The sequence below is a fragment of the Serinus canaria genome, chromosome 1, assembly GCF_022539315.1.
Source record: "Serinus canaria isolate serCan28SL12 chromosome 1, serCan2020, whole genome shotgun sequence".
NCBI lineage: Eukaryota > Metazoa > Chordata > Aves > Passeriformes > Fringillidae > Serinus > Serinus canaria.
Window position 1 is genome coordinate 82,617,028 of NC_066313.1, and position 23,759 is coordinate 82,640,786.

General features: G+C 43.3%; 1 protein-coding gene across 1 annotated transcript in view; it reads right to left on the reverse strand.

Moving 5' to 3' along the window:
* The window catches only part of GABRA5 (gamma-aminobutyric acid type A receptor subunit alpha5), a 53,778-nt gene extending 33,272 nt beyond the window's left edge, over nucleotides 1-20,506 (reverse strand). Inside the window, exons 1-4 of the mRNA XM_030235082.2 lie at nucleotides 20,421-20,506; nucleotides 12,349-12,470; nucleotides 10,488-10,555; nucleotides 10,156-10,376 (exon numbers count right to left, since the gene is read on the reverse strand). Of these exons, the coding sequence (XP_030090942.1) occupies nucleotides 10,156-10,376; nucleotides 10,488-10,555; nucleotides 12,349-12,470; nucleotides 20,421-20,506 (497 nt within the window). The remainder of the gene's footprint in view (nucleotides 1-10,155; nucleotides 10,377-10,487; nucleotides 10,556-12,348; nucleotides 12,471-20,420) is intronic.
* Nucleotides 20,507-23,759: the final 3,253 nt, after the last annotated feature.

Consider the following 23,759-nt stretch of genomic DNA (forward strand, 5'->3'; position numbering starts at 1 on the left):
GACCAGGGAGCCACAGACAGCTGCAAAACTTGTTTTTGCTTATAATAAGGTTTTTGCTACTAACTTTAATATGAAAAAAAATTAAAACAGAGAGCTCTAGAATGAGAGAGGAGCAGAAAGGTACTCACTGGTGGCTTTTGGGAAAACTTAAGATAAATGTTGAATAATAAGAGTTACAGACGAAGGGGACACAGAAATACTTTTGTTGGCACTAAGGTACTATGGCCAGAGAGATATGGAGTTTTTCTGCCTATTTGCACTCATTCCGCAAACCAGCTCCATCTTCTTAGTTATTTATTTCTGTGCACTACCCTCACCCCTGTTTAAAGGGAGCATTTAAATGCTGTGCTTTGACCCCACCTGTGCTGACAACCAGTACCTGCTATGGGGCTCAGGTGAGCCCAAGTGCCCTTCCCAATGATACCAACCATTTTCCTTAATAAAAGGGAAAATACTTGCTTGAAACTCACCTTAAACCTACCAGAATCTATCTCCCCAATATACCAGAAAAGAGTCAAGTAGATTCAGCCTTTAGCCAGGCTATACCTCACTCCAGGGGGCTTGCTGGAGTTGCTCCAGTTGGGTCAGACCCTTTTCAGGCATCAACTCCAGGAGAAGCTTCCTAGGGTACCTGCTCCAGCATGACTTTAGCAGAACAACGTGAGTCCTTCTGGTACCTCCAGTATGCCCTCTGACACACATGGGGCCAGGAGAATAATAGAGTCATTGGTTTGGGTTGTTTTTTTCAAACTGTGTTGTTTCAAACTTTAGGTTTGTGAAATTATTCATTTGACCTTGACTGATGACACAACCATTCACCTGTTCTCCTACTGTGATGTCTTGGGAACACTTCAATAACCAAACTTCTATTTCTTTCAAAAGGTTTTAAAGCAAGACTTGTTTCAGACCCCAGCACAATAGTCCAGGGAATTGATCTCTCCCCGTGTTCCTGAAGTAAATGTAACGTGCCAGTATAAGCCTATATATTGCATATATATATATATGCATGAATATACAAGCAAATGTATACACATAGACACACATAAATATATATATGAGGAGCTTCCTTGGTTCTGAAGCACTTGCCATACAGTCCTAACAAACCCTGTTGGTGGTAGTGGGTTACAGAACACCACACAGAAGTTTTACAATGTGGACAGATGTTAACCCATGGAAACACAGAGGCTGTGGGAGTCACCCTGAAACTGCCCCTGGGTGGGTGACTGTCTGCAGCCTGGCTCATGGGGAAAGAAGTGATTATTCTAAGTAACTCAAACACTGCTTTGCTCATGGATTTCCATCACTTTGTTGGAAAAAAAGCCAAAATGCAGATTCAGAGCCTTGATCTGCATGTCCATGTGGGATATTGAAGCAGTTCACTGCTGTTTCCTACCTATTAACACTGATTTCTTTAAAATACACCAAATAAAGTGAACAGAGAACAGAAAGTAAAGCTAAGACTAGAGTGGGGTGCTCTGCAGAAATTTCTGTCTTAGCCCATTTTACCTTCATTACCACTCTGCCAAGAATACTACCATGTCCCAACTTTGCTATGATGCTGAGATGTGCTATTATTATGTGACAACAAAATGTCCTTTAAAATGCTATAGGGAAGAGACTAGGGAAGACTAAGAGCTCCAGTCATTGATGCTTTTGGGAGCTGTGAATACATAATTCAGATGTATGATGTACTTGACAGCAAAACTCTCACGTTAAGCAAACAAAATCCTCAGTACAGCCTCTGCTAAAGTGAAACAAGACTTCATTTACCTAGATGAACTGTGCTGAAGACTAAGTTATTGTGATGTGATCTGAGGTGGCAGAATTGATCTCAAAAGCTGTGCCACTATAAGAATGACCTCCCTGCATGTGGAATACCTTGACATACCCAGAACATACTCTTAGACAGGAGCAGGGGATGTGTTCAACCTCAGAACCTTAGACACAGGAAAAACAGAAAAAGGCAATGGAATAACCAATAGGACACACAAATTACATTATTTGGATTTGAGAGGTTACAGTAAGAATTGCAAAGCAGACATTTATAGTAAAGGTAATACCTTTAATTCTCCAGTATTTCTTTTAAGTGCATAAAACCAATGGAGGAAGCAGTGAGTATATGCTTATCCAACCTTGCCATGCAAGTTGTCTAATGAAGTCCTTAAGCAAGGTAGAACTTGCTGGAAAAAGCTCTTTTTTTTTATCAGACCAACTAGTGCAGTAAAATCCCCAACCTTTTTGACAGACAATTCCTTCTTCATGTTCTCTTCCTAAAAACTTTACTTTCCTAAAGAAACTTTAGATCAAAATGGCTATGCAGCTCTGAATGCTCTGCACAGCATCACACCCATCTATTGGACAATTTAACTTAAAAACCTCTCCAAGCTTTCTCTTCTTTATGGTTCCTTATCCATGATGAATTCTCTTTTGGCACCCCATGAAGAAAGCTTCCAAACTTCTCCCCTGCAGCAGCTTCTTTTTTTAGTGAATTCTTGAATTAAAACCCAAAAATCTAACTAGCTTTAGCAATGCTGAGAAGCTGATGCAGCTGTTGATGGAGGTGAAATGGGAAACAACATCTCAGCCAGCCCACACCTCATTTTGCCAGGCCACACATTCCCCAAGTCTGCCCATGCTACACGTTTTGACTATAATCTCCTTGTCTGCATGGCTTTTTGATAGCATGTTCAAGAAGGAGATAACTGCAGTAAGCACAGTTGTTCTTGAAGTGCTGAGTAACACTGACCTATGAGCTTCTTTTTCTCAAGAGAGGCCAGTCCCAGTTACTGGCAGAACCAGCCAGCAATACCTGGTGCCTGTCAACTGCACATCCGATCTTTGCTTTCAGTGGAAGACTGCCCACACACAGGAGAAAGTGGAGAGCACAGAAATCACACTAAATTATTAAGGCTAAGGACTGTGATGGACAGAGTGCAGTCATCCTTCAATTCTGATATCACCTGCTAGACAATTTGATCAGTGCAGGTCTTCTGACTGTCCAAAAGGCGTTTTGTTTTTCCATTTCTGCCTGTCAGTATGGCAGGTGTTCCTCCATGGATGAAGGCTACCTCACTGCACTGACATCTTCTTGCTACCTCCCAGTTCACAGACCCTTTATATTTCTATGGACAGGCATAAACTACATGAAGTATTTTCTACTGAGAAAAATTATCTGGATTTAGAAAGTAAGAGTGGGGGGAGGGATGAGGAGGAGGAGCAGACACCAGATGGGCAGTACCAGCCCATTTGGGCTCTCTCACATTTAGATTGGGATGCACAGACATGGCAGGGTAGGTAGGAAGGATTATGACCTGGCAACCCGAAATACAGAACTAAAATCTTTGGTTACTATCCACAGTTCAGACCTAGAGCTCAAAACCATCACAGCTTCCTTTCAGCCACTTGCATTTAACTCCAGCTTCCTCTTATCCATCTCAGGTTTACCTCCAAGCTCACACCTCATCATAATCTCCTGCCTTTTGTGTAACATTCATGCTCCCACACTTCTGCAAGAGAGGGAAGCAGTGATGTGGATGAGAGGGAAACCTGCACACCCCTATGTGTATGTAGCTTATTGTACATGAAGAAAATTGTTTGGCCATCCAAGCAGGATGTTACTATCTGGGGAATTTTTGCCTTGCTTCTGAAATGCTACATGCTCCTGATCAATACAGCCATGAAGGGCCAGGTAAAGGGTCAGAATGTGGGTTTTCACTGCTCCAGGAAAAGAACCCTATGATTCCTCAGCTGTTTAACATCATAAATACCCATTAAGCAGGCCTCAATTTACCATCTGTTGGCTATTTATACCACCACCAGTGCTAGCATCTGCTACAGCATAATCACCTGTTTGCTACAGTTCAACCTCAGAGAAGGAAGGGTCGAATCTCCCAGTGACATTTGTTTCTAGAGCTCCTCACAAGGTGCACCATATTCTCTCCTACACCCACCTAGACAAAAGCAGAGAACTGAACCAAATTTATGTGTGTTCAGACACGCTATGCTTGCACAACCTTGGGCTTTAGGTTGCACGGAGAAGAAAGTGTATGAGTCCTCTACAAAACAGCTACAGGACCAGCTGCTGGCCAGAACATCCCATAGCTTTAGGTTGTTGGCACAATACCCATTTCCAGGCTACGTGAGTATGGAGGTGGGAAACACCAAAGGAAATAACTAAGATGGGACTCATGTGACTAAACAAAGGTATTAGTTACACTGTACTCCTTTGTCTGCCACTGAAAAAAACAACAAGAACCCCTGAAGTGTGAGTGGAGAGAAATAAGCCTCTTTTAACTTCACTACTAAAGTAGACATCTGAAATAGTGTAGACTTCTAACTCCATAAGAAATTCTCTCTTCTGCACTGGGAGAAAATCTGAGCCAAGAGGCTTGGCTGCAGTCATCAACATTACTTGGTTAGATGAACGGAATTAGGTGAATCCCACCACCCTGCCTGGTGCATTACAGCACAGTGTATTTTAGATTATTCATTGGATGTTTCAGCACAAATATAATGTATTTCAGAGCATGGTATTTCTGATTAGGCAGATGAAGATACTAATTTCAGTCTAAGTGAAATGACCAGGGGGTCCACTGTAATGTTATCCTCCCCTAACAATTAAAAAAAGACAGCAGAGCCATAACAATTCTTCAGCCTCTATCAGGTACTTTGAAAGCCCCCAGATTTAGAAGCAGATTGGGCTGATCCAGAGTCACCAAAGCACCTGTGCTTTCCCTGGGTGCTTGGAGGGACCTGTCAGGGCACTGTTTCCTTCCATGCTCTGTTCAGTCACCCCATCCATGCCTGCCAGCCCTGCTGGCTCATGCCTATAAAGCATGTGTAACACAAAGGAATTTGGCAGGAACTGTACTAGCTAACCCCAAAGGGAAGGTTTGAGCTCAGCACAGACCTGGAACTAAAGTTGTACCTTTTGTAGCTCCTCAAAGTCCAAGCAAGCATCCCCCTCCTCCAAGGACATGCCGGTTCTGGTCTGGGTTTTGTCTTTTAATCAATTCTGCCCTTGCTGTGTGAGTTCCCATCTCTGTGATGGAGATCTCTGTGGGGCTCTGCACACTTTCATTACCAGCAGAATAGGCCATTGTCACACAATCTACATTGGGATTATATTTGGTCATAACTGCCCCTTTGAATGAATTACACCACGGTCTCCTCTGATGCCTTCCTCTCCCTATGAGTAACTCCAGCCCTGGATTTTTCAAAACAACAAATCATGGTTCCTTGAAGGACAACTTTTGAGAAATGGGACAATGTGCAACCAAAACAGAGCGAGGGGAACCAAGAGACTTGGTTTTTAAACAAGAATCCTGCTGCTATCCTCAGGGAAGGGCCCTTCACTTCACATATCGCTATTTTCTCTCGCTCTGTCAAAATCTGAATTGACGAAAAGCAGCTGAGAGTCCTAGCCACCATGGCAATTTTTCATCACTCTGCAAGATTCAGCCCAATGTAAAGAAATCACTTTTTTTCCTTCCAGCTTCAGGCAGGTTGAAGCTTGAATACAAAAGAAAATGCAGCAAGTCTAACACAGGGAAAGGAAATGCGTATTTGTATGTCTTCACAGCTTGTAATTAGTTTTGCAATATTTATACAATACCTAAAAAGCACTGACAGATCCCTTTCTGTAGCTATATATAAAAAATAAGAAAAATCACATTCAGATTGAACAGAAATCCATCTAGACATCTGGCTGATGGAAAACTGAGAATTAGTTTTAAATCATAGATTTGCTGGTCACTTGTCACTCGTGGGCACCCTAGCAAACCTATGTCTGGCAAAGTCAGAGCTTGAGAACGCACACATTTCTCATAGAATAATTTTCCTGTTCAAACAAACAACAAACAAACAAACCCTGGATTTCCCATTAAAAGTCTTGAAAGCAGCCCCACATCTTCTGGTCAACTGGTTTTATGATCAATAGCTCTAGAGCATAAAATGGTTAGGTTGCTAATCCAAGTCCTTCATGGCAGAGCAGAATTAGTGCTAACATGCACCCAGGACATGTGTTCACTTTCACATACAATTTTAACACTAAGTGCTAATGTAAGAATCAATATTTTCAGCCTAGGTAAGCCTGCATGTGCACCACAGCACAGCAAGCAGAAGGGTTCTGCTGCCATCAAGTGGACACACATTTCTGAATTGCAAATATCTTTCTGGAACAGTAAAGATAAAAGAATTTCAGGGCTGTACTAAAAATTTTGGAGTTTTTTTAACTCCAAGAATGTCTGCATTCTCCAGCTGTTAAATTATTCATATGCAAATTACTGGGACAGATTTTACTGTAAAATCTCCCAGGTTCTCTGACAACCTTCAGTCACCATAATAACATGGGAAAAATCTGTTTGGGCACTCCTCAGATATATGACTATGTCCTACTAAATTCCCAGATTATATCGGATGCATAGAAGCCCTGGTGGTAAAAAAAGGGATTCGGGATCTTTTCAAATTGCCAGTAAGAATGGGGCTCTAAGGAGTTCTTTTGTGAAGGCACAAGAAAGATTATTCACTATCTACAAGCTAATAGAAAACCATTAAAAAATGTGTAAAAGCTGCTGGCCCAAAAGTTAATTTAGGGTCCAAAAGTTTAGCTCTAGTGAGCATGCTCTACTTCGTATAATTTTTGGCTTCTTTTCTTCACAGCATTTTTTTCTGGCATTCTACAGCAAAGTTTATCAAAGCTTCTGTCTTTACAGCCAATTCCCACTGAGAAAAAAAAAAAAAAAGGAAAAAAGCAGCTCACTGAAAGATGATGGTTCTCTTCTTAGCCTGAAAATGTTACTTAAATCACTGTTCCAATTTTTCAAAATAAACAAATTTTATACTTTTCACAATATTTATTTCTCAGATAAGATAAACTAAATGCATTTTAATTTTTTAAAAGGAAAGAATCTAATTTTTAGCTTCATTCACAAAGCTATTTATATAGTGAAATATGAAGTATGTTTTGTAGGGCTTTTTATAACACTGCTTTTACTGACAAAAAAAAAAAAAAGTGAAAAAAATTGAAAGTGGAGCTACAGACAATACTCCCCTCTAGGGGCCGAAACAGAATTTGCAGGGCTCCATTCAGGAGCGCTTCAATTGTAAATCCCATTAGTGAAATAAAACTAATAGTTCCTTCCAAGTGAAAGACAAGCAGAATTATTAAATCATTCCCCACAGAGAACACTGCTGTCTCTGAAATCTGTCTAGAGGACATGTTGTGTTCCTCTATTCACACAGAAGGGCTTTAATGCCACACATACACAGAAGCCCATTTATCAGATTTCCCTAGCAACACACATCCCATCAACCTCCGACCCAGACAACGTATCCTCAAATGCAAGATGCGAGGTGTGCGTTTTTCTTTATAAGTAAACACGTGTGTCATGGAAACCTATGTCCTGACAAGTACTAAAGCTGGAGTTGTGCTCAGCTGCTCATACTTGGTATATTTGGAAGTGAAATAGGATGGAAGGTCAGCATTGGCTCGGCTGCTTTCCTCCCCTACATTCAGGCAGCCAGATGCAAGGTTGCAAAAGCAATTCAGGCATCTCTGTCAATGACAGAGGGTCCAATCCTCCCCACACGGAATACTCCTACGTACAGTCTGGGAAGCTCGCAATTCCTCCTTGGAAACGAGGAGAATGCAGAGCTAACAGAGGGTTGTCTACACATCCCCAGATCCTGAGAACTGAGTAAGCCTGATGGGAGCTACAGGAACTGGGGCTCAAGCCTCAGCTGAAGCTCAGTACTTCACAATGCACTACCACTGAGACAAGCAGCTCCCCCCCAAAAAAGTGGTATCTATCTTCTCAAGGAATGCCATCCTAGGTAACTCTGCTAGCTGTTACTTTTTTTAGGACACTCAAGGAAGCTGAAGGGGCTGGCTGCTTCTCACAGTCACCTCTGAACAGGTTGGGATGGGAGCCTCAAGCCACCCTGTGGCACAGAATGGCTCTGCTTCTAAAGGAGCACAGCTCTGTGCATGTTACAAAAGCAGGCTCCTGACTCATGTTTAAGCAGAAGGGATAGACACTTGAAAGTTATTCCCTGTAATAGTGGAAAGCGAGCTGATTTAAAAGCTTTGCACTCTTCTTCTTATCACATATCCTGTGGTTAGTAGAAATTTTATTTCCACAGACAATATTCTAACAAAAAAAAAGTTATGTTGCATGGTTTTTTAGGTTACAAAAGCATTCTGTTCTTTCTGTAGTCTACAAAATCACCAATCCCAAAAAATCGGGAGAAAATAAGCTGAGTGGGATGATGAGAAAGTCTGTGTCACATCCATATTTTTCTCCAGCTGCATATGCTGAGCTTTTCCTCAGTAGGGTACCTGTGGGACCTGAAAATATTGTGCCATTTTCACCAGAGAGAGACCTTGACAGAGTAACTCAGATTCAGTGATGAGCTCGCCTAGGTCTAGTTCACCCAGGTCTCACTCTGCTAGCTGTGGTGCCTTCGCTCCTCACCTCATGAATCAGGGCTTCACTGCATTTGTTTAACACTGCAAGAACCAGTGCTTGCACAGAAATTGTGCAACACGTCCCACAATATAAGGTTTTGCTCCAGGATGAATGTGAGTCTGATCTGGACTTCACTTACACAAGTAATTTAAAAAGATAATTGGGAATTGCCACTTCTGCAATCTCTGGACTGGTAATTACATAGTCCACGCAGCAGTGAGACTGGTTTTAAGGCTGGCATTACTACCTTTCTTTGTGAAGTTTCTCTGATAGCTATTTGGACTTTTAAGTCTGTCCATGAATCCTCACATTTTTTGGTTTATTATTGTGGTAATCGCTAATTTGGGGCTAGTAAGTACAGCAACACACATAGGAGAAGAGAAAATTAGGATGGTTTTTCCTTCTTTTAAACCTGACTTCCATCATGACAGTCTTTTTAGTGCTAATGTAGTTAGAACTGGGATGGTCTAAAGCTGTAAGGCCACATGTAAACATATCCTGTGTCTCCTTCTCCTTCCAGAATAACGGATTTAAGTATGCTCAAAAAACTCAAACGTGTCTGAAATACCTGAAATGAAACCTGGGAAGCTCCAGGCCCCTGTGTACAGAAGCATAACCCTCTTGAGCCTCAACAAGTCTTAACCACTAGGCCCATGAGCGAGCCTGGGGCTCTCCCTGCCAGCGAGCAGGACTGTGTGGTCCCACAGCAGGACACAGCACCAGCTGGAGCTCAGCTTCCCACACATGGCTGGGGGTGCCTGCTGAAACCCAGTCATCTCAGTGCCCAAATTCAGGCTCCTGAGCACTTTGCTGGGTCTCAGGCACTTTGGGCTCGTTTCTGGAAAGTTCAGAATAACCCTTTGTTGCTCAGTAGGTTTTTTCTTTTATCTCTTTTTCAAGTTGTCCATATGACTACAGTCTTGGAGAAAACCCTGTTGAAGACAGACAGCAGTCTTAATTACCAGCGGCTAATTACCTGTAATGAGCAAATTTCCATACACTGATGTGGGATTTGCCCTGAAAAGAATTCAGACACCTAAAATCATTGATGTTATATCTTCTATCTGCATTTTGCAATGATGATTCTTGGCAGTATTCTCAAATCAGAAGAGGAGTACCTCTCTGAAGATCTGAGACACTTATTTGCTCCTCAGTAATATAACGTCCCAGCTTTGTTTGCAGGATTGTACTTGCTAAAGCAGATTCACAGTGCTGCTAGCTTATGTCATTTATCCCTATGATCATTTGCCTTTTAGCACTATTAGTCCAATTAATTAAAAAAATATTTAACAAAAGCTCCAAGAGTTCAAGATGTACTGCCCCAGAACAAAGTCTCAGTTTCTGGTCTTGGATACTGTTTTCCTGCAGTCTGCACTACAGCTGCAAACACAAACAGTAAGAGAGAACAGATCATCTTAAAAAAGCTGAACTGAATCATCAAATCTGTTGAGAATATGCTTTCCATTTAATCAAAAGAAATAGTTAAGCACTGGCACTATTCAGAAGCTACTAATTAATCTGTACTTGAAGGCTACAATTATATTTTTCATTTTTCTTGATATTCATACAAATATGTGTGAGAGATTGGTTCCCTGGCTCTACTAGGAGTGGAGAAAAGTGATGCTCCCCACAAGTAGTAGTAGTTATCTGGAAATCAGCATCAGAAGACATCAACCCTGGCTATTACCTCATAGTATACAGCAGAGTGCCATCATCCTCCAGGCGCAGAAGTTTGTTTGGGGTTGTCATGTTGTGAGCAATAGACTTCTTGCCATTGTGGAAAAAAGTGTCTGGGGTCCAGATCTTGCTGGCGAGCAAGTTGTTAAGAGGGAGGCGTTGCATAGGTCCTTTGAACCGCAGCCTTTCATCTTTCCAGCTTTGTCGGAAAAAAACATCAATGGTGTATTCCTGGCACAAAGAAACACTCAAGGTATTGCAGGATCTGAATAGTAATGATGGTTCCAAAAATGACTTTAGCGAAATAAATACAACCAAGTTGACAGCCACATGCTAACTTACCATTTCTGTGTCTGACACAGGACCAAAACTGGTAACATAGATGTCTGTTTTCACCTGAGTTATTCTCTCTGTAATAAACAGAGGCTCCACATCAGTAATTGGTTTAAAATGCAAATACCTACTGGCAATGATTATTTCTATTAATTTCTGAATCACTCAAAAAATCCCCAAAAGACTGAAATTAAGAGCATGCTTGAGTAGGCATTTCATCCTGGATCAAATGCAGTTGTTGACCTTTGGGAGTCCAGGCTTTGTCCTTACTAACAGAAAGAAACCAGCCTTTCAAGGGTGCATTTCCTCTGACTGTCAGGTTTTGATCTTAGAGACACAGACTGGTTTGGGTTGGAAGGGACTTTAAAGATCATCTAGTTTCAACCCCTTGCCATGGGCAGGGACACCCTTGACTAGATCAGGTTTCTCAGAGCCCCATCCAACCTGGCCTTGACCATTTCTACGGATGGGGTATCCATAGCTTCTCTGAGAAACCTGTTCCACTGCCTCATACACCCTCAAGGTAAAGAATTTCTTCCTATTACCTAATCTAAATCTATCCTCTTCTACTTTAAAACCATTACCCCTCATCCTACCACTCTCCAATAAAGGGTCCTTCCCCATCATTCCTCTAAGCACCTTTAGGCAGTGGAAGGTTTATAGAAGGTCCCCTCAGAGCCTTCTCTTCTCCAGGGTGAAGAACCCCAGCTCTCTCAACATGTCTTCACATGTCTTCACACGAGAGGTACTCCAGCCCTCTCATCATCTTAGTAGCCTCCTCTGGACTCACACCAACAGGTTCATGTCCTTCTTATGCTAAGATTCCAGAGCTGGACACAGGACTTAAAAAAGCAGAGGGGAAGCACCTCCTCCCTCAGCTTGCTGGCCACTCTTCTTTTGATGCATCCCAGGATGGGATTGGCTTTCTGGGCTGTCAGTTAGCACTGCCAGCACTTACACAATACCTACCACAGGATCAGATGCAGTGTATCTTGTACCTACTCCCCCCTGCTGGCTTGGGTGATCTGCCTGATTCCAAACACCAGAGATGTCCACAGTTAGGTCAAGTTATTTCTACCCTCAAGTCTCTAAGTCCTTCTGGCATCTTTTCAAATGCAGGTCTAATTTAATTTGAGGGCAGAAATTTCAGAAGTTTGTTATATAAGATAAAAAGCATCGAGCCCTATTTTCAAGTATCTCTGTGTAAAGTGAGAGGAGAAGGAGAGAAAGGGATGAAAGCAATGTGTTGGTCTCACAAGAGGAAGGGGTGGGGGTAGCCAGATTAAAAAAGGGCCAGGAAGAAACATAACAGATGGTTTACACATGGGTAGAAAATGAGAGAAATCTGGGGGAAAGAGAGCTGAAGAAGGGCTCAACAAGGTTAGGATGGCAACCACTATTCACATGCTACGCTTTTAAAATAGCTGCTGTAGAGGTTATCAAAAAGACATATCAATACAGATTTGCTGAACTTGTCTAAATATGGATGGTTTGGGGATCTGTTTTTAAAAGAGACATGCATTACCAACATAATTTTATACAGGCTGACCAGTGAGGCAATCGTGAAGCAACCTGCTGGCATAATGTCTTGCTCACCTTAGGAAATACCAGAAAGAAAAACCCAAACCATATTCAATTACAGAAAAAAATGTATCACAGATGCTCTCTTAAGCCAACCTCAGATGACCTGAGTGACTGAAGAACACGACTTCCAGTAATCTTTTCCTTGTGCCCCATTTGCTAGGAGACAAATCTGCTTTCTGGACTTAGTTTAGTTAATCAAACACAAGTAGCCAAGAGCAGGTAGCCACTTGAGAGGGCACCATGTAGACAATGCCCCTGTCCAGCAGGGGACAACACGTGATCGTACCTCCCAGTCCTGGGCGCAGTCTGTTGTCGTAGCCGTCCAGCAGACCATCCAAGATCCTGGTGAATATGGTGATGTTATCATTGGCCTCCTCTTTTACTGATGGTGTCGGCGTTTGTGAAAAGCTGTTTTACACAAAATATAGGAAACATGTCAAAAGCCATGCTGGCTTCAAGGGGCTTCAGTCTCCAGCGTACTTTGTGATGGAGCTTCCAAGGCTCTCCTGCTGCTCCTGAACAGCACAGGGAGCTGCAGACATTTTTATTTCCTCATTACTATAAACTTGTAAATAGCTCTCCCTGGAGGAGGGCCCAAAGAATGACCCAGGCCATGGAGGTAAAACCATGGGATGCAGGATGGGGGGACACCTGAGCCCTTTGATCTTTGCCCATAATGCACAGGCAGATCCCTGTCCCCTGCACTACCCCTTCCCACATCAGCCCCACCACATACCCGGTGCTGGCATTGCTTCATCCATTGCAGGGAGCAAGGTCAGCTCACAGCACTGGCAAGAACTGTTACTGGTTTTCCTAAGGTTAGCACTCCATTCCTTGGGAACTACAGTTGGCTGCAGAGCTACATGAGAAGCACAGGTTTGCCTGGAGAGGCACCTTTGAGTATGCCTGAAGGTGCTGTTCAATCTTCACATGCCAAACAGCTTCTAATTTTCAAACTTTCTATAATTTATTGCCAGAACAAAGGATGAACTGTGACCTTATTTGAGGATAACAAACTCCCACTACACTGAAAAATCCCACTGGGGTATCACTGGGGTATCTGAAAAACATACTGCTGTACAGAAACCACAGTTCTTCACTCCTCCTCTCTTTTTGCATAAATTAGTTCTCCCTTGTAGTATGCAAATAACAGCAATGTGTAGTGGGCCTCCTTCCATATCTTTTGGGCCAGATTTGTTTTTATTTCGAACTCTTTTTTATTTCATCATTTTACCCATGGTTCAGACCTAGGAAGCTGCTCACAGCACAACTAACAACTCACATTTTTAAATCTGTTTGATTTTCATTTAAAGATGCTTAGGAGAATCCCCTGCTAATTAATGCCTTTGCTTACCTAAAGAATAGACAAGGGAGATTATCCACAAGCATGCTTCACCTGCAGCAAGCAATGAGCATCTCTTAAGACAGCTCACACCAGGCACTTATTCATGATTCAGTCTCTGCTGAGATCACCAGCAAATCCTCCAGCTGTGACAGGGCACACCGCCCCACCAGGAACTGTTCCCTGCCTCATGCACCCCGCCAGCAGGCAGGAATAGCTTACACTCAGCAACCTGAACTCATCCAGTCATCCAGAGATAAAATAAATAAATAAATAAAAAGAATCCATGCTTATTTACTACCAGTCCCCAGGAATATAAATCTGTAAATAAATAGAGAAGCTCTGAGCATCTCTCTGAACAGCTTTCCTTGCAGAATACTTGTCACATACGTGGTTGCCTTACCTTACAGAACAGAATTCATACAAAGAAAGACAAAGGGACCTCAACCTGGTTTAACCTGTGTAAGGTTTCCACTAATGAGACTTCACTGACACCCCTGTGGTGCATCTGGAAGCTTTAACAACACCAGCTCAGAACAAGCTGCCCTCAGCCATGTATTTCCTCACAGACCCAGCTCAGCCCTCAGCCATGTACCCCTCACAGACCCAGTGACCCCCAGTCCTGAGCTCCTTCCCTTTACAGTTGGTATGCTTCTGCTGGCATAGAAGAATTGCAAAGCTCCTCAGGACACAGGAGTAAGGTCAGGTGGAGGGAGCACAGATGTGATTCCCTGAAACATCGAAGCCCATGAAAACGCCAGCTTGAGGAGGTTCCTTATGACCTAAGTGCAGCTGGCACTGCTGCAATCCTCAGCAAGCTCCACACTGCAGAGCCCAAGGCCACCAAGGATCTCTCCTCCCTGCAGGTGGAGGCATAGCCACAAATCTTGCCGATTTTTCATCTCCATGGTCAAAAGACCAAATTAATTCTGTTTTCTTTGCTGCGACCACAACCTCTTGTGAGCAACTGAGGCAGACAAGAAAGTTAATCCAGGAGATGCAAACTGATTACAGAAACATTAGACACATTTTCAGGCTGGACCATTCCAGAAAAAAGACTGTACACTTTTTTGTCAATTGTAATTGAAGGGATTCACTATTTAAAAGTGAATGCAAAGAGGAGACAGAACTTAGAGACTTTCTTTAAATGCAGCAACCACAACGAATGCTTTGAAAAAATCCTAGTATAAAGCATGAAAATCCAGCACACCTAGAATACTATTTTTGACTTTTCTCATCTATTTTATCTTTTCTTTTTCATAAGAAAGAGATATGCATCATGCTGTCTGCCTGCTACACCGCATCAACGTAGGAACCCATTTTCATTTTCCACTGCATCTGACAAAGAAGCAGAGAGATCAAACTTCATTTCATTCCTACAAGTTTCATGAGAAGCTGTGACTAGACAAGGGGAGAGCAATCTAAATTAGTGCCTCATTAAGTAAAAATGTGAGGTTAGCAGTCATCTATTCCCTCTGGCTCGCTGTCTGGGCCACTCAGTATGCATGTAGCTCTGAAACAGCCTCAGCAAGACCAGCACCCCTCCTCTCTGACAATTAAGAGATATGGAGGAGACTTACAGGGTCATTATGAAAGATCTTGGGAGAAAAGGACAGTACAGGTAAAATGTAGGTGTTGCAATGGGAGATGGGAACAAGGGATATGAAATGCAGAGCTGGGATTATTGCAAAGATGCAATGCTGCGGGCACAGGACACAAAGCTTCACTAGTTTCTCTGCTCTTGAAAAAGCTTGTTATTTTTAGTGCTTATAGCTGAATTCAAAGCCAACTGAACTCTGAGGGAGGATTTCCATTGAACTATTTTTGTGAGGATGGGACAAAATATAGTTAATTCTCAGAACTGCTTCTCTCAATCTAACAAGAGTAATTGATGCTGCTTCCTTCTAGCTTAGCTATGTACATCTTTCACAGGAATAGTACACACACCCCACACACTGAAATACTTTTATTTATTCACAACAAAAGCTAATTAATAAAGGAAAAAGATGGAGAAACAACCATGGTGAAGACCAGTAAAATGTCTGCACTTCTGCAAATCTGCAATCCAATTCAGATTTGGCAGATCACTACCCCCAGAAAAGAAAGGATCTGATTCTGAATTTCAGTGAAATGCCAGTATTATGTGAAGTTGCATTTGTAGATGGATTGCTGTTTGCTCTTATGTAAGTGTGACTTTCTCTGCCTTAACAGAAAGTTAGCATGTAATCTCTTTTATTGAAATTGCTGGTGAAATTCATGTTTCGGAGTTAGGGCTGAGATTGTAGTGACATGTAAAAAGACATGTAAACTCTACTTGCAAATTTACATGCATATATTAGATACTACATAGTTCAATGAATAGAGAGGAATAGGTGTTACCTTCCCTAAACTAATTATTTGCACACCGCTAAGGATTAGGCTTTATCAACATATTAGTAGGTAAGCACATTATTGCCTCTCTGCAGCAAAAAATGTTTTTATAGCAGAAATTTTCAGTAAGGGATAAAAATAAACCTAGAAAAGAATATTAAGGATATGCTAAGAAAATTCAGAGATAATTGCATTTAAAGCTCATTATTGAACATAAACTAAACCAACCAGGAATACTTCTCATCACATTTATTTAATATTGCAATTTTAGGGTAACTGAAAAAATCAGAAGCCACAGAAGGGGCCCATCAGTATAAAATGTAATAACTCTCTAAAGATGCTCAGCTACCTCTTCTGATAACTCCATAATTTACCACTTTAAACATAATTGTCTTTTTTGGCATCTAGTCAGAATCGTGGTAGGTACTACTCACAGCTTAGTTGTAATAAGAGGAAAAAGTATGGTAGATATTTAATGATTTTCCCAAAACTTCTTTCAAAAGAAAAGGCAAGAATTTCTGAAAAAATAACTGAAGAGTATTTTACTACTGAAAGATATATTTTACTCTCTCTCTTTTAAGAGCAGTGTTTCCAATAACTTGCTTTAATAGGATTGCAATTATATCTGAACTTCAGACAAATTAACAGTTTGCAGAAGACAGTGGAGAACACAAACTTTTGGATAAAGCCAGCTGGCCAGACAGCAAAAGAAATAGATTTGCTTTTCTAAGTTAGTTTCTTGCCACCCCTTCTGTATGGATTCTTGAGATCTAAAAATGTTGATTTTGTGAATTTGTGCACTGAAGACTCAATTCTTTCACATTGGATTAGAACAGAGAACTGACTAAAATTATGACATTTTAAAACTATTTTCAGATTCTTAAAAAATAATTTAATTCTTTTGTTTAGCAAGAGCAGTGTTTTACTACCTTCTGGGAAGGAGCAATTTGTGAGCAGTGAAGTGAAAGCCTGTTTTTCACAGGGTGACATCTTACAGTCCTCCCCAATCCCCGACATCCTCATGCCACTTTTGATGTCCTGAACTGCTTCCAGGGTCAGTGAACACCTCCCAGCACCCTCAGCTCTCCAGGTCACTGACCTGCAGCTTCACCGGGAGGCACTGCATGCCAGGGCTTCTCCTGCACCAGGCAGAGCTGGAAGGGCTGAGGGACACTCCTGCTCTCTGGCCAGCTGACAGGCCAGAGATGCTGAAGCTGTTCAGCTGTTTGGCAGTGGGACTGACTGATACCTGCCTGCCTCCTGCACGCAGCTCTAGGTAGCAATTTAGTTATCCAGTTATTAAAACTGTCTAATGGGTCCAAAAAGCTACCTGGAGATATGAAGAATGAAAGGAAGGTAGAATAAAAGAATAAACAGACAAGCATGACTGCATAAGGATATAATAATTCTTACAAAATTAGTCTTTAAAAATATGAGGAAGAACTCCCTAGCATCACAAGTACTTGAAATGAGGTATCCCAGCAGAACTAACTGCTTAGGGCTGCAGAGACTAACTTGAAATAACAGCCTGAAGGAGAGGTATGTTTTGCCTAAATAGCAGGATTATGGTCTTAGTAATAATGGCTGTGAGCTGGAGAAGAAGTATGTGAAAATACAGACACACCATGGACTGAATTCTTCAGAGTGTACAGAGAAATGCTGCGTTGGCTACACATAATTGGGATCTTCTGTTCTCCGTGCTTCTGCTATTATAAATATTATTAGCAGATGGCAACTATACTGTGGGTACATGAACAACGTCCATCCCTGTTGGTTCTGGCTCTTAGACAGATTTCTGAAATTCCACATCCAAAACACAAACACAGCAGGGAGTGTGCATCACCAGTGTGACCCCATGGACAGCATAGGACTTTCAAAGTAAGAGCTGGCCAGCTTGGAGCCAACCATGGGCTACCTCATCTCAGGGAGATCTGTGCGTAAGCAGCCACACATGGCACCAACCCTCATGGGGCTGCCACTACCTGGGTGCCCCGAGAGCCCAAAAGCAGTGTTTTATCTCACCTGAAAATACTCTCCATAGTTTTCTTTTACTTTTAATCATTCTCTAGCTTTATTGTTTACTTTTGAGGCAATTGTGAGCTACCTTGAAATGCTTAGGTAAAACACCTTAATTTGTTAGAGCTTTATACAACTCAAGTCTGAATTCAAGCAGGCTTGAAAAGGCTTTGACCTGTGCTGGACCGTTTCTTCAGAAGTAGATTCATAAAACTGTTACACCAAAAACAGGAGTGGGGGGACTCCAAAACCTCTTCTCAGTTCATCTATATCTTTGCATTTTAGTTCAGTGATTTTTCTTTAGATAGCTGCTACCAATTATGTCTACAGTCCTCCTCTACTGCCTGCTAATGTGGATAATTCTCGATAGTCATTATGCATTTATGTTTAACATTAATCACAGTCTTTTGCTGAGATTTCTCAAGTAGCCTAGTAGATTGAGATACATAATTTCTGTTTATGTTACCAGGCATTGTGCATCAAAATCCCCCAAGGTGGCTTTGGCTATGTCAGCAAAAACCGTATTTATGATTTAATATAAATATGGAATGACTATAGAGAACTGTATAAAAATATCTGCCTTCATCTGTCCTACAGATTTTTAATTTGTGCTCCTTTGACCAATCACTTTTATCTAGACATTGCAAAACTAACTGCAATATAGCAGAGCAGTGGAAACATGGATGAAGCTAATAAAGAAGAATCTGGTAGCAACAGCAAGTGTTATCAGTATTAGATTCCTGCAGTTAATACAGCAGCCTACATGTTAATTGTACTCCTCCGTCCTGAAGAGTCAGTCCCAAAGCACTTAGCAAATTACACTCTGAAACTGCTTCTGCCTCTGAAGCAGAAGAGCTGGAGCATCCTCTGTCTTTCGAGCAGGGTCAAAATTCAGCCCTAAGGCAGTGTGTGAATGGTGCAGTGAATTGAAGCTGCTCATCTCTGCAGGCCTGGACTAAAATTACTGGATCAGAAATGGGGGGCGAGGGGGGTGGGGTGGGGTGGGGGGAATTTACGTGATGATCTCATTTCAGTGCACAGAAGCTTTTTGACTAACTTGCAGAAAACAAGTGTCCTAGTTTCCTCTAACTGTCCTATTCCGGTTATCTGCCAGGTTACAGGTCACACTGATTTCTACCTGGGACTTTGATTCAGTAATTGCTTTGGAGTCGAAAGGGAGTTAAACCGTCTGGGTTTTGGGTTGTTTGGTTTTGGGGTTTTTTGCATCCTCGTCTATCTATTCTTGTGTTAGAGGAGATACACACTTAAAAGATCCACACACCAAGCAGGTCACACTCAGCTACTGCAATGTGCTGCCTTCTACAGGGATGACAAACAACCAAGAAGGGCTTAAGGTTATAGTCACTAAGTTTTTCTCAATGTGGAAATACTTTGTCAAACTACAATAATGTAAAGACAAGTTTAAAGCAAGTCCCACTCTTCCCTCCTAAATTCTGTCACAAAATCTTGGGACACTTTTGCCTTAGACCATGGTGAAAGAAGGACCAGGTTTTTCCAAGGTGAATAGATGAGTGAGCAGCTCTTTGCATCCTCTGTAGAGTGCAGTCCTACAACTGCTCATATAAACCTCTGAGGTCATGGGCTTCCACCTACCTGCACGGGACACGTGCTGGATACCAGGCTAAGCTTTGCTTACAGCATAGACAGTCACCACTCAAAGTTTGGTCTTTCTCCTAGTTCCAATCTGGAACAAATCCGTTTGCTTGAAATCAGAAACTGATTTGCATCTCCATTTTGTATCTTCTTATAGCAAGGAATTGATGGGTGTGCTTGTGAATCAGCATACTGGGAGGATTCATTTTTTTTCTGGTGAAATCATAAATAATTGTTCTCCTCCACAAAGAAGAATCAACCTACGTTTCCCAAGCACTTGGAAAATGCTTTTTCCAGATTCTATTGTATAGCTCATTTTCGGAAAGTTCTGGGTATAGGGAAAACATATAAATAGAGCATTTCTGACTTTATTTTTCATTTTCTGAGACCTACAGTTGGAGCATCTCTTTGATACAGTTTTCAGAATATCACTGTCAGGAAAGCATCCAAAGCAAAAATAAGGAAAGAGGATTCCTTGCTATATGCTTCAGGGAAACACAATTTCTAATTATTCTAACAAGTTTCCAACTCAGACATCTTTCTAAGCAGTCACTATCTTAGGTCACTCAGGAGGGAAGCCTGTACCAGCTAATAACATGCATCAAGTCTCACTATCGCAGTTTTGGGGGGGTTTTTTTGCACTACTGCCTATAACCAGCACCCATCAGGTGAGAGGGAAGGTGCAAGATCCCGACATCACAGACCCAGGGGCAGAGGGCACCACAACCCCGGCTGTTCTAAACCCAGGTCAGAGCACTTGGTAGCTGTAGGCCTGCTCTGAGCCCCTTGTGCCCCACAAGCCTTTCCCTGTGCCACCATAGCAGGCATAAAGAACCGATACAAGAGAGCAAATTTCAACAGGAGAGCAAACCACTCCCTTTCCCCCGACACCAGCACCTTAAGACAAAACGCAAATCCCGCTTGTTTTGCTTAGCTGCTCTGTACCACACAGAGCCAAGGTTTCTCATCTCCTTAAAAAAGCCACAGCAGAAATTCAAATGCAACTGGCAACTCACCCGAAGTGGCTGGCTAAACTCATGGATACGCAGAAGAGGAAGAAGTTTTTGATCATGATAAAGTCAGAGACCATCCCATTGTCCATTCCAGAGGAGAAGAGGAACGCAGGTGGTTGCTTTGGTGAAGGTGCAGCTGTTCACTTTGTTCTTACACTGCAACAATACAAAAAATTGATAAATTATTGCATGGACAGAGAGCAGGATAGCGGAGTTCAGCTAACACCGCATCTTTTGCTATCTGCGTTTTTCACAAACTTATCTAGGCTTATGTAAACATCAGCTGTTTATGTAAAATTGTGTATCTTCAAGGACATGTTTTACCTTCTGCTGTCAGCAAACTGCAAAACAGGAAAAATTCTTTGTGGCCCAGCTTTTCCCAATATTCGTCTCTGGTACAAGTAACTAAAAAAATAGCCACCATTTTCCAAATGCCAATTTCAACCCTTTACCTATTTCAACAACTTCCACATGCCTGCAAACCCAGGGCTGTGTGCAGCCTCCGCATCCTTTCCTTCCATCGCAATTTTTTCCCATTAAATACCCGGCTTCCCTTTCCAAAATCCCAGTTGAAATGCCAAGAAACACCTACTGCTTCTTGGAATTCATGCTGCTGATGCACGGCTTAGCAAAAGGAGGGTGGGTTGTTGGGGGGGGGGGGGAGGAAGAGGGTAAAAAGTGACCTTCCTCGCAAAGGCACATAAACCTCACGCTAGCACGAAGAACGACAGTAATGTAGCTGCTCCAGCGACTGCTGCTTTTTGGATACCTGCCTCAGCGACCAGATCACCAATTTCAGCATTGTGCACTAACGTTTTCCTCTGTGCCCTATTAAAAACAAACAAAAAACCAAAACCACAACAAAACCCCCCAAAAGCCAACGAAACAAAAAACAAACAAACCACCCCGAACCCAACAAAAACCCCAAAACAGCCCTCAAGAACACACCCAGAGGGGAATTGCCTGGATTTTCCACTTGGACCCTGTGCCCCCGTGCTACATCGCTCAGCAACTTGTTCTCCCACCCCGCCGGAGCCGCAAGGCAAAACGCCCGAACCAAAAGCCGCCCCCCAGGGCTCCCCTGCCCGGCCCGCGCTGCCCCGTAGCGGGTCCCGCTCGCTCCGCACCGGGCACTGCGGGGCCGCCGCTCCTTTCCCGCAGCCCCGGCCCGCCCGCACCTGTCCGGCGACCGTCGCTCACTCGCCGCCACCGCCCGCGCACTGCGCCCGGGGCGACGCGCTCCGCTCCGCGGAGGGTGGCACCTGCCCGCCCGTGCCCGCTCCGCCGCTCCTTCCCGTCTCCCCTCCCTGGTCCCCGCGGCACCCCGGGACTGCCCCCGCCCCGTCCGCCGGCCGAAGTTTCCCGCGGCCATGTGCGCGGCGCGGGGCGCAGCGGTGCCCGCCCGGGGGGCTGCAGCCGGGGTTCCCCACCGCCCTCCGTCTGCCCGGCCGGGCGCGGGAGCCCGGTGCTTACCAGCCGCTGGCGAGGGGACGAGGACGAGGGGGCAGTGTTTGCCCGAAAGTTGCGGAGCGGCAGCAGGAGCGGAGCGGGAGCGGCGGCGCTGCCTCCCGGCCGCTGGCAGGCGCGGCCCCGCCGCAGCGCCGCGCCCGCGCCGCCCCCGCGCGGAGCCCGCGGCCGGGAGCGAGGGGCGGTGTGCGGGACGCGCCCGACCCTCGGGCACCGGGGGCACCTCCCGGCCAGGGGCCGCTCCCGCACCCGTCGCAGTCCCCGGAGGCTTCAGCAGCTCCCTGAGCTCCCCGCACTTGTCTCCCTCGAGCAGCCCCCACCGAGCGCTCCCGGGGCAGTATCCCGGGAGAGCCCGGCAGGCGCCGACTGTCCTCGGGGACAGGGAGCCCCTGCCACAGTCCGGGCGTGCAGGTGTCCTGTGACCGTGGGGCAGGGGCACCCAGCACGGCCGAGGCTTGCCGGTGTATAGGCTCGGTGCACCACACGTGTATTAGCGTATATATATATATATATATATATATATATATATATATAAAAACACACCCCTACATACCCAGATCTTACCTATGCGCCTCTTCCAGTGGACCTGACCTAAACCATCATAGCTCTTAAATGCTGAAGTGGTAGGTTTATATCCACGACATAAAGTCTCTTTTTACATTCTCAGTGTTAGACATCCTTATTTTATATATCAGTATTGTATATTCCACAAGACCTGCAATAACTTCAAGGTTTCCTTGTGATTGTGTGTGGTGCTAGTCCAGATAAATGGATACATTGTTTCACAGCTTCAATGATAGGAGCATCATGCTCACTACATGTTCAAGTCACATATATAATGCACAGCTTCCAGGTTCATTTTGAACTACATGAAAGATGAAATGAGCTGTATAGTCCTAGTTCCTGGGGATTCCTTGAGATGAATGCAATGTTTTGCAGCATGCACATCTTACACATGATAATATATGATTTCAGTATATTCTGCTGTGACTGTATTTCAAAGGAACACTCCAAACTCAGTTATTAAATTATCAGATCTAATGAGGTAGTGCATGTCTTTCAGGCAACGTTAGGGATCAATGAAGCACTTGTTTTTCTCCTATATCTGTATAAAAGCTCTATGGAATTAATCCCTCCACTGAAATCAATATTGGTTCTGTAGTTCATTGCCGTAGAGGGTGCTGACGATGTCTGCCTAGTTCACAGTCTGCACTGTCTGAGTTGAAAAGTGGTCCTTAGAAATTTCAGTTTACTTTTTTTCCTACCTAACGAAAACAGAAATGATGCACCAGGGAGAATTTTCTATGTAAACATTGAATCATTTTCCTAGGATCAATCCAGTAGGATTTTTCTTGGACAGTTCTTTGTAATTCCTCTCTTCGACAATCCCTTGAGACTCATCAGGGATTGGATTAGATGATTTTGAAAGGTCCCTTTCAACCCAAACCAGTCTATGGTTCAATGGCTCTATATCTGGTGCTTAGCTGTGTTCATTTTACAGCAATGATTTATGATCTTGACTGCAGAGCCAATGACATACGTTGTTCCTTAGTGACTTCAATAAATATGAAGTTGTGAATGAATGTTGCTATCAGAACAGCTTTCCCAGTGCTTAAAAATATCTGAGTTAAGTAGTATGAAGCGCCAGTAGTTTCTCATTATAATGTTCATGCCTAGGAGTGTTTAAATCACATTTTTTACAGAGCTTTGATTTATAGTACAAGCTATTTATATCTCTATATAGGTGATGTCGTAAAAATATGTGATCTTTAAATAATTTTATAAAAGAGAAATATTGGCCTAAACTTGAGTGCAAGCAGGGGAGAGATGTGTGCTTCGGCCTCTCGCTCCAGCTCCCTGGCGAGCACAACCGAG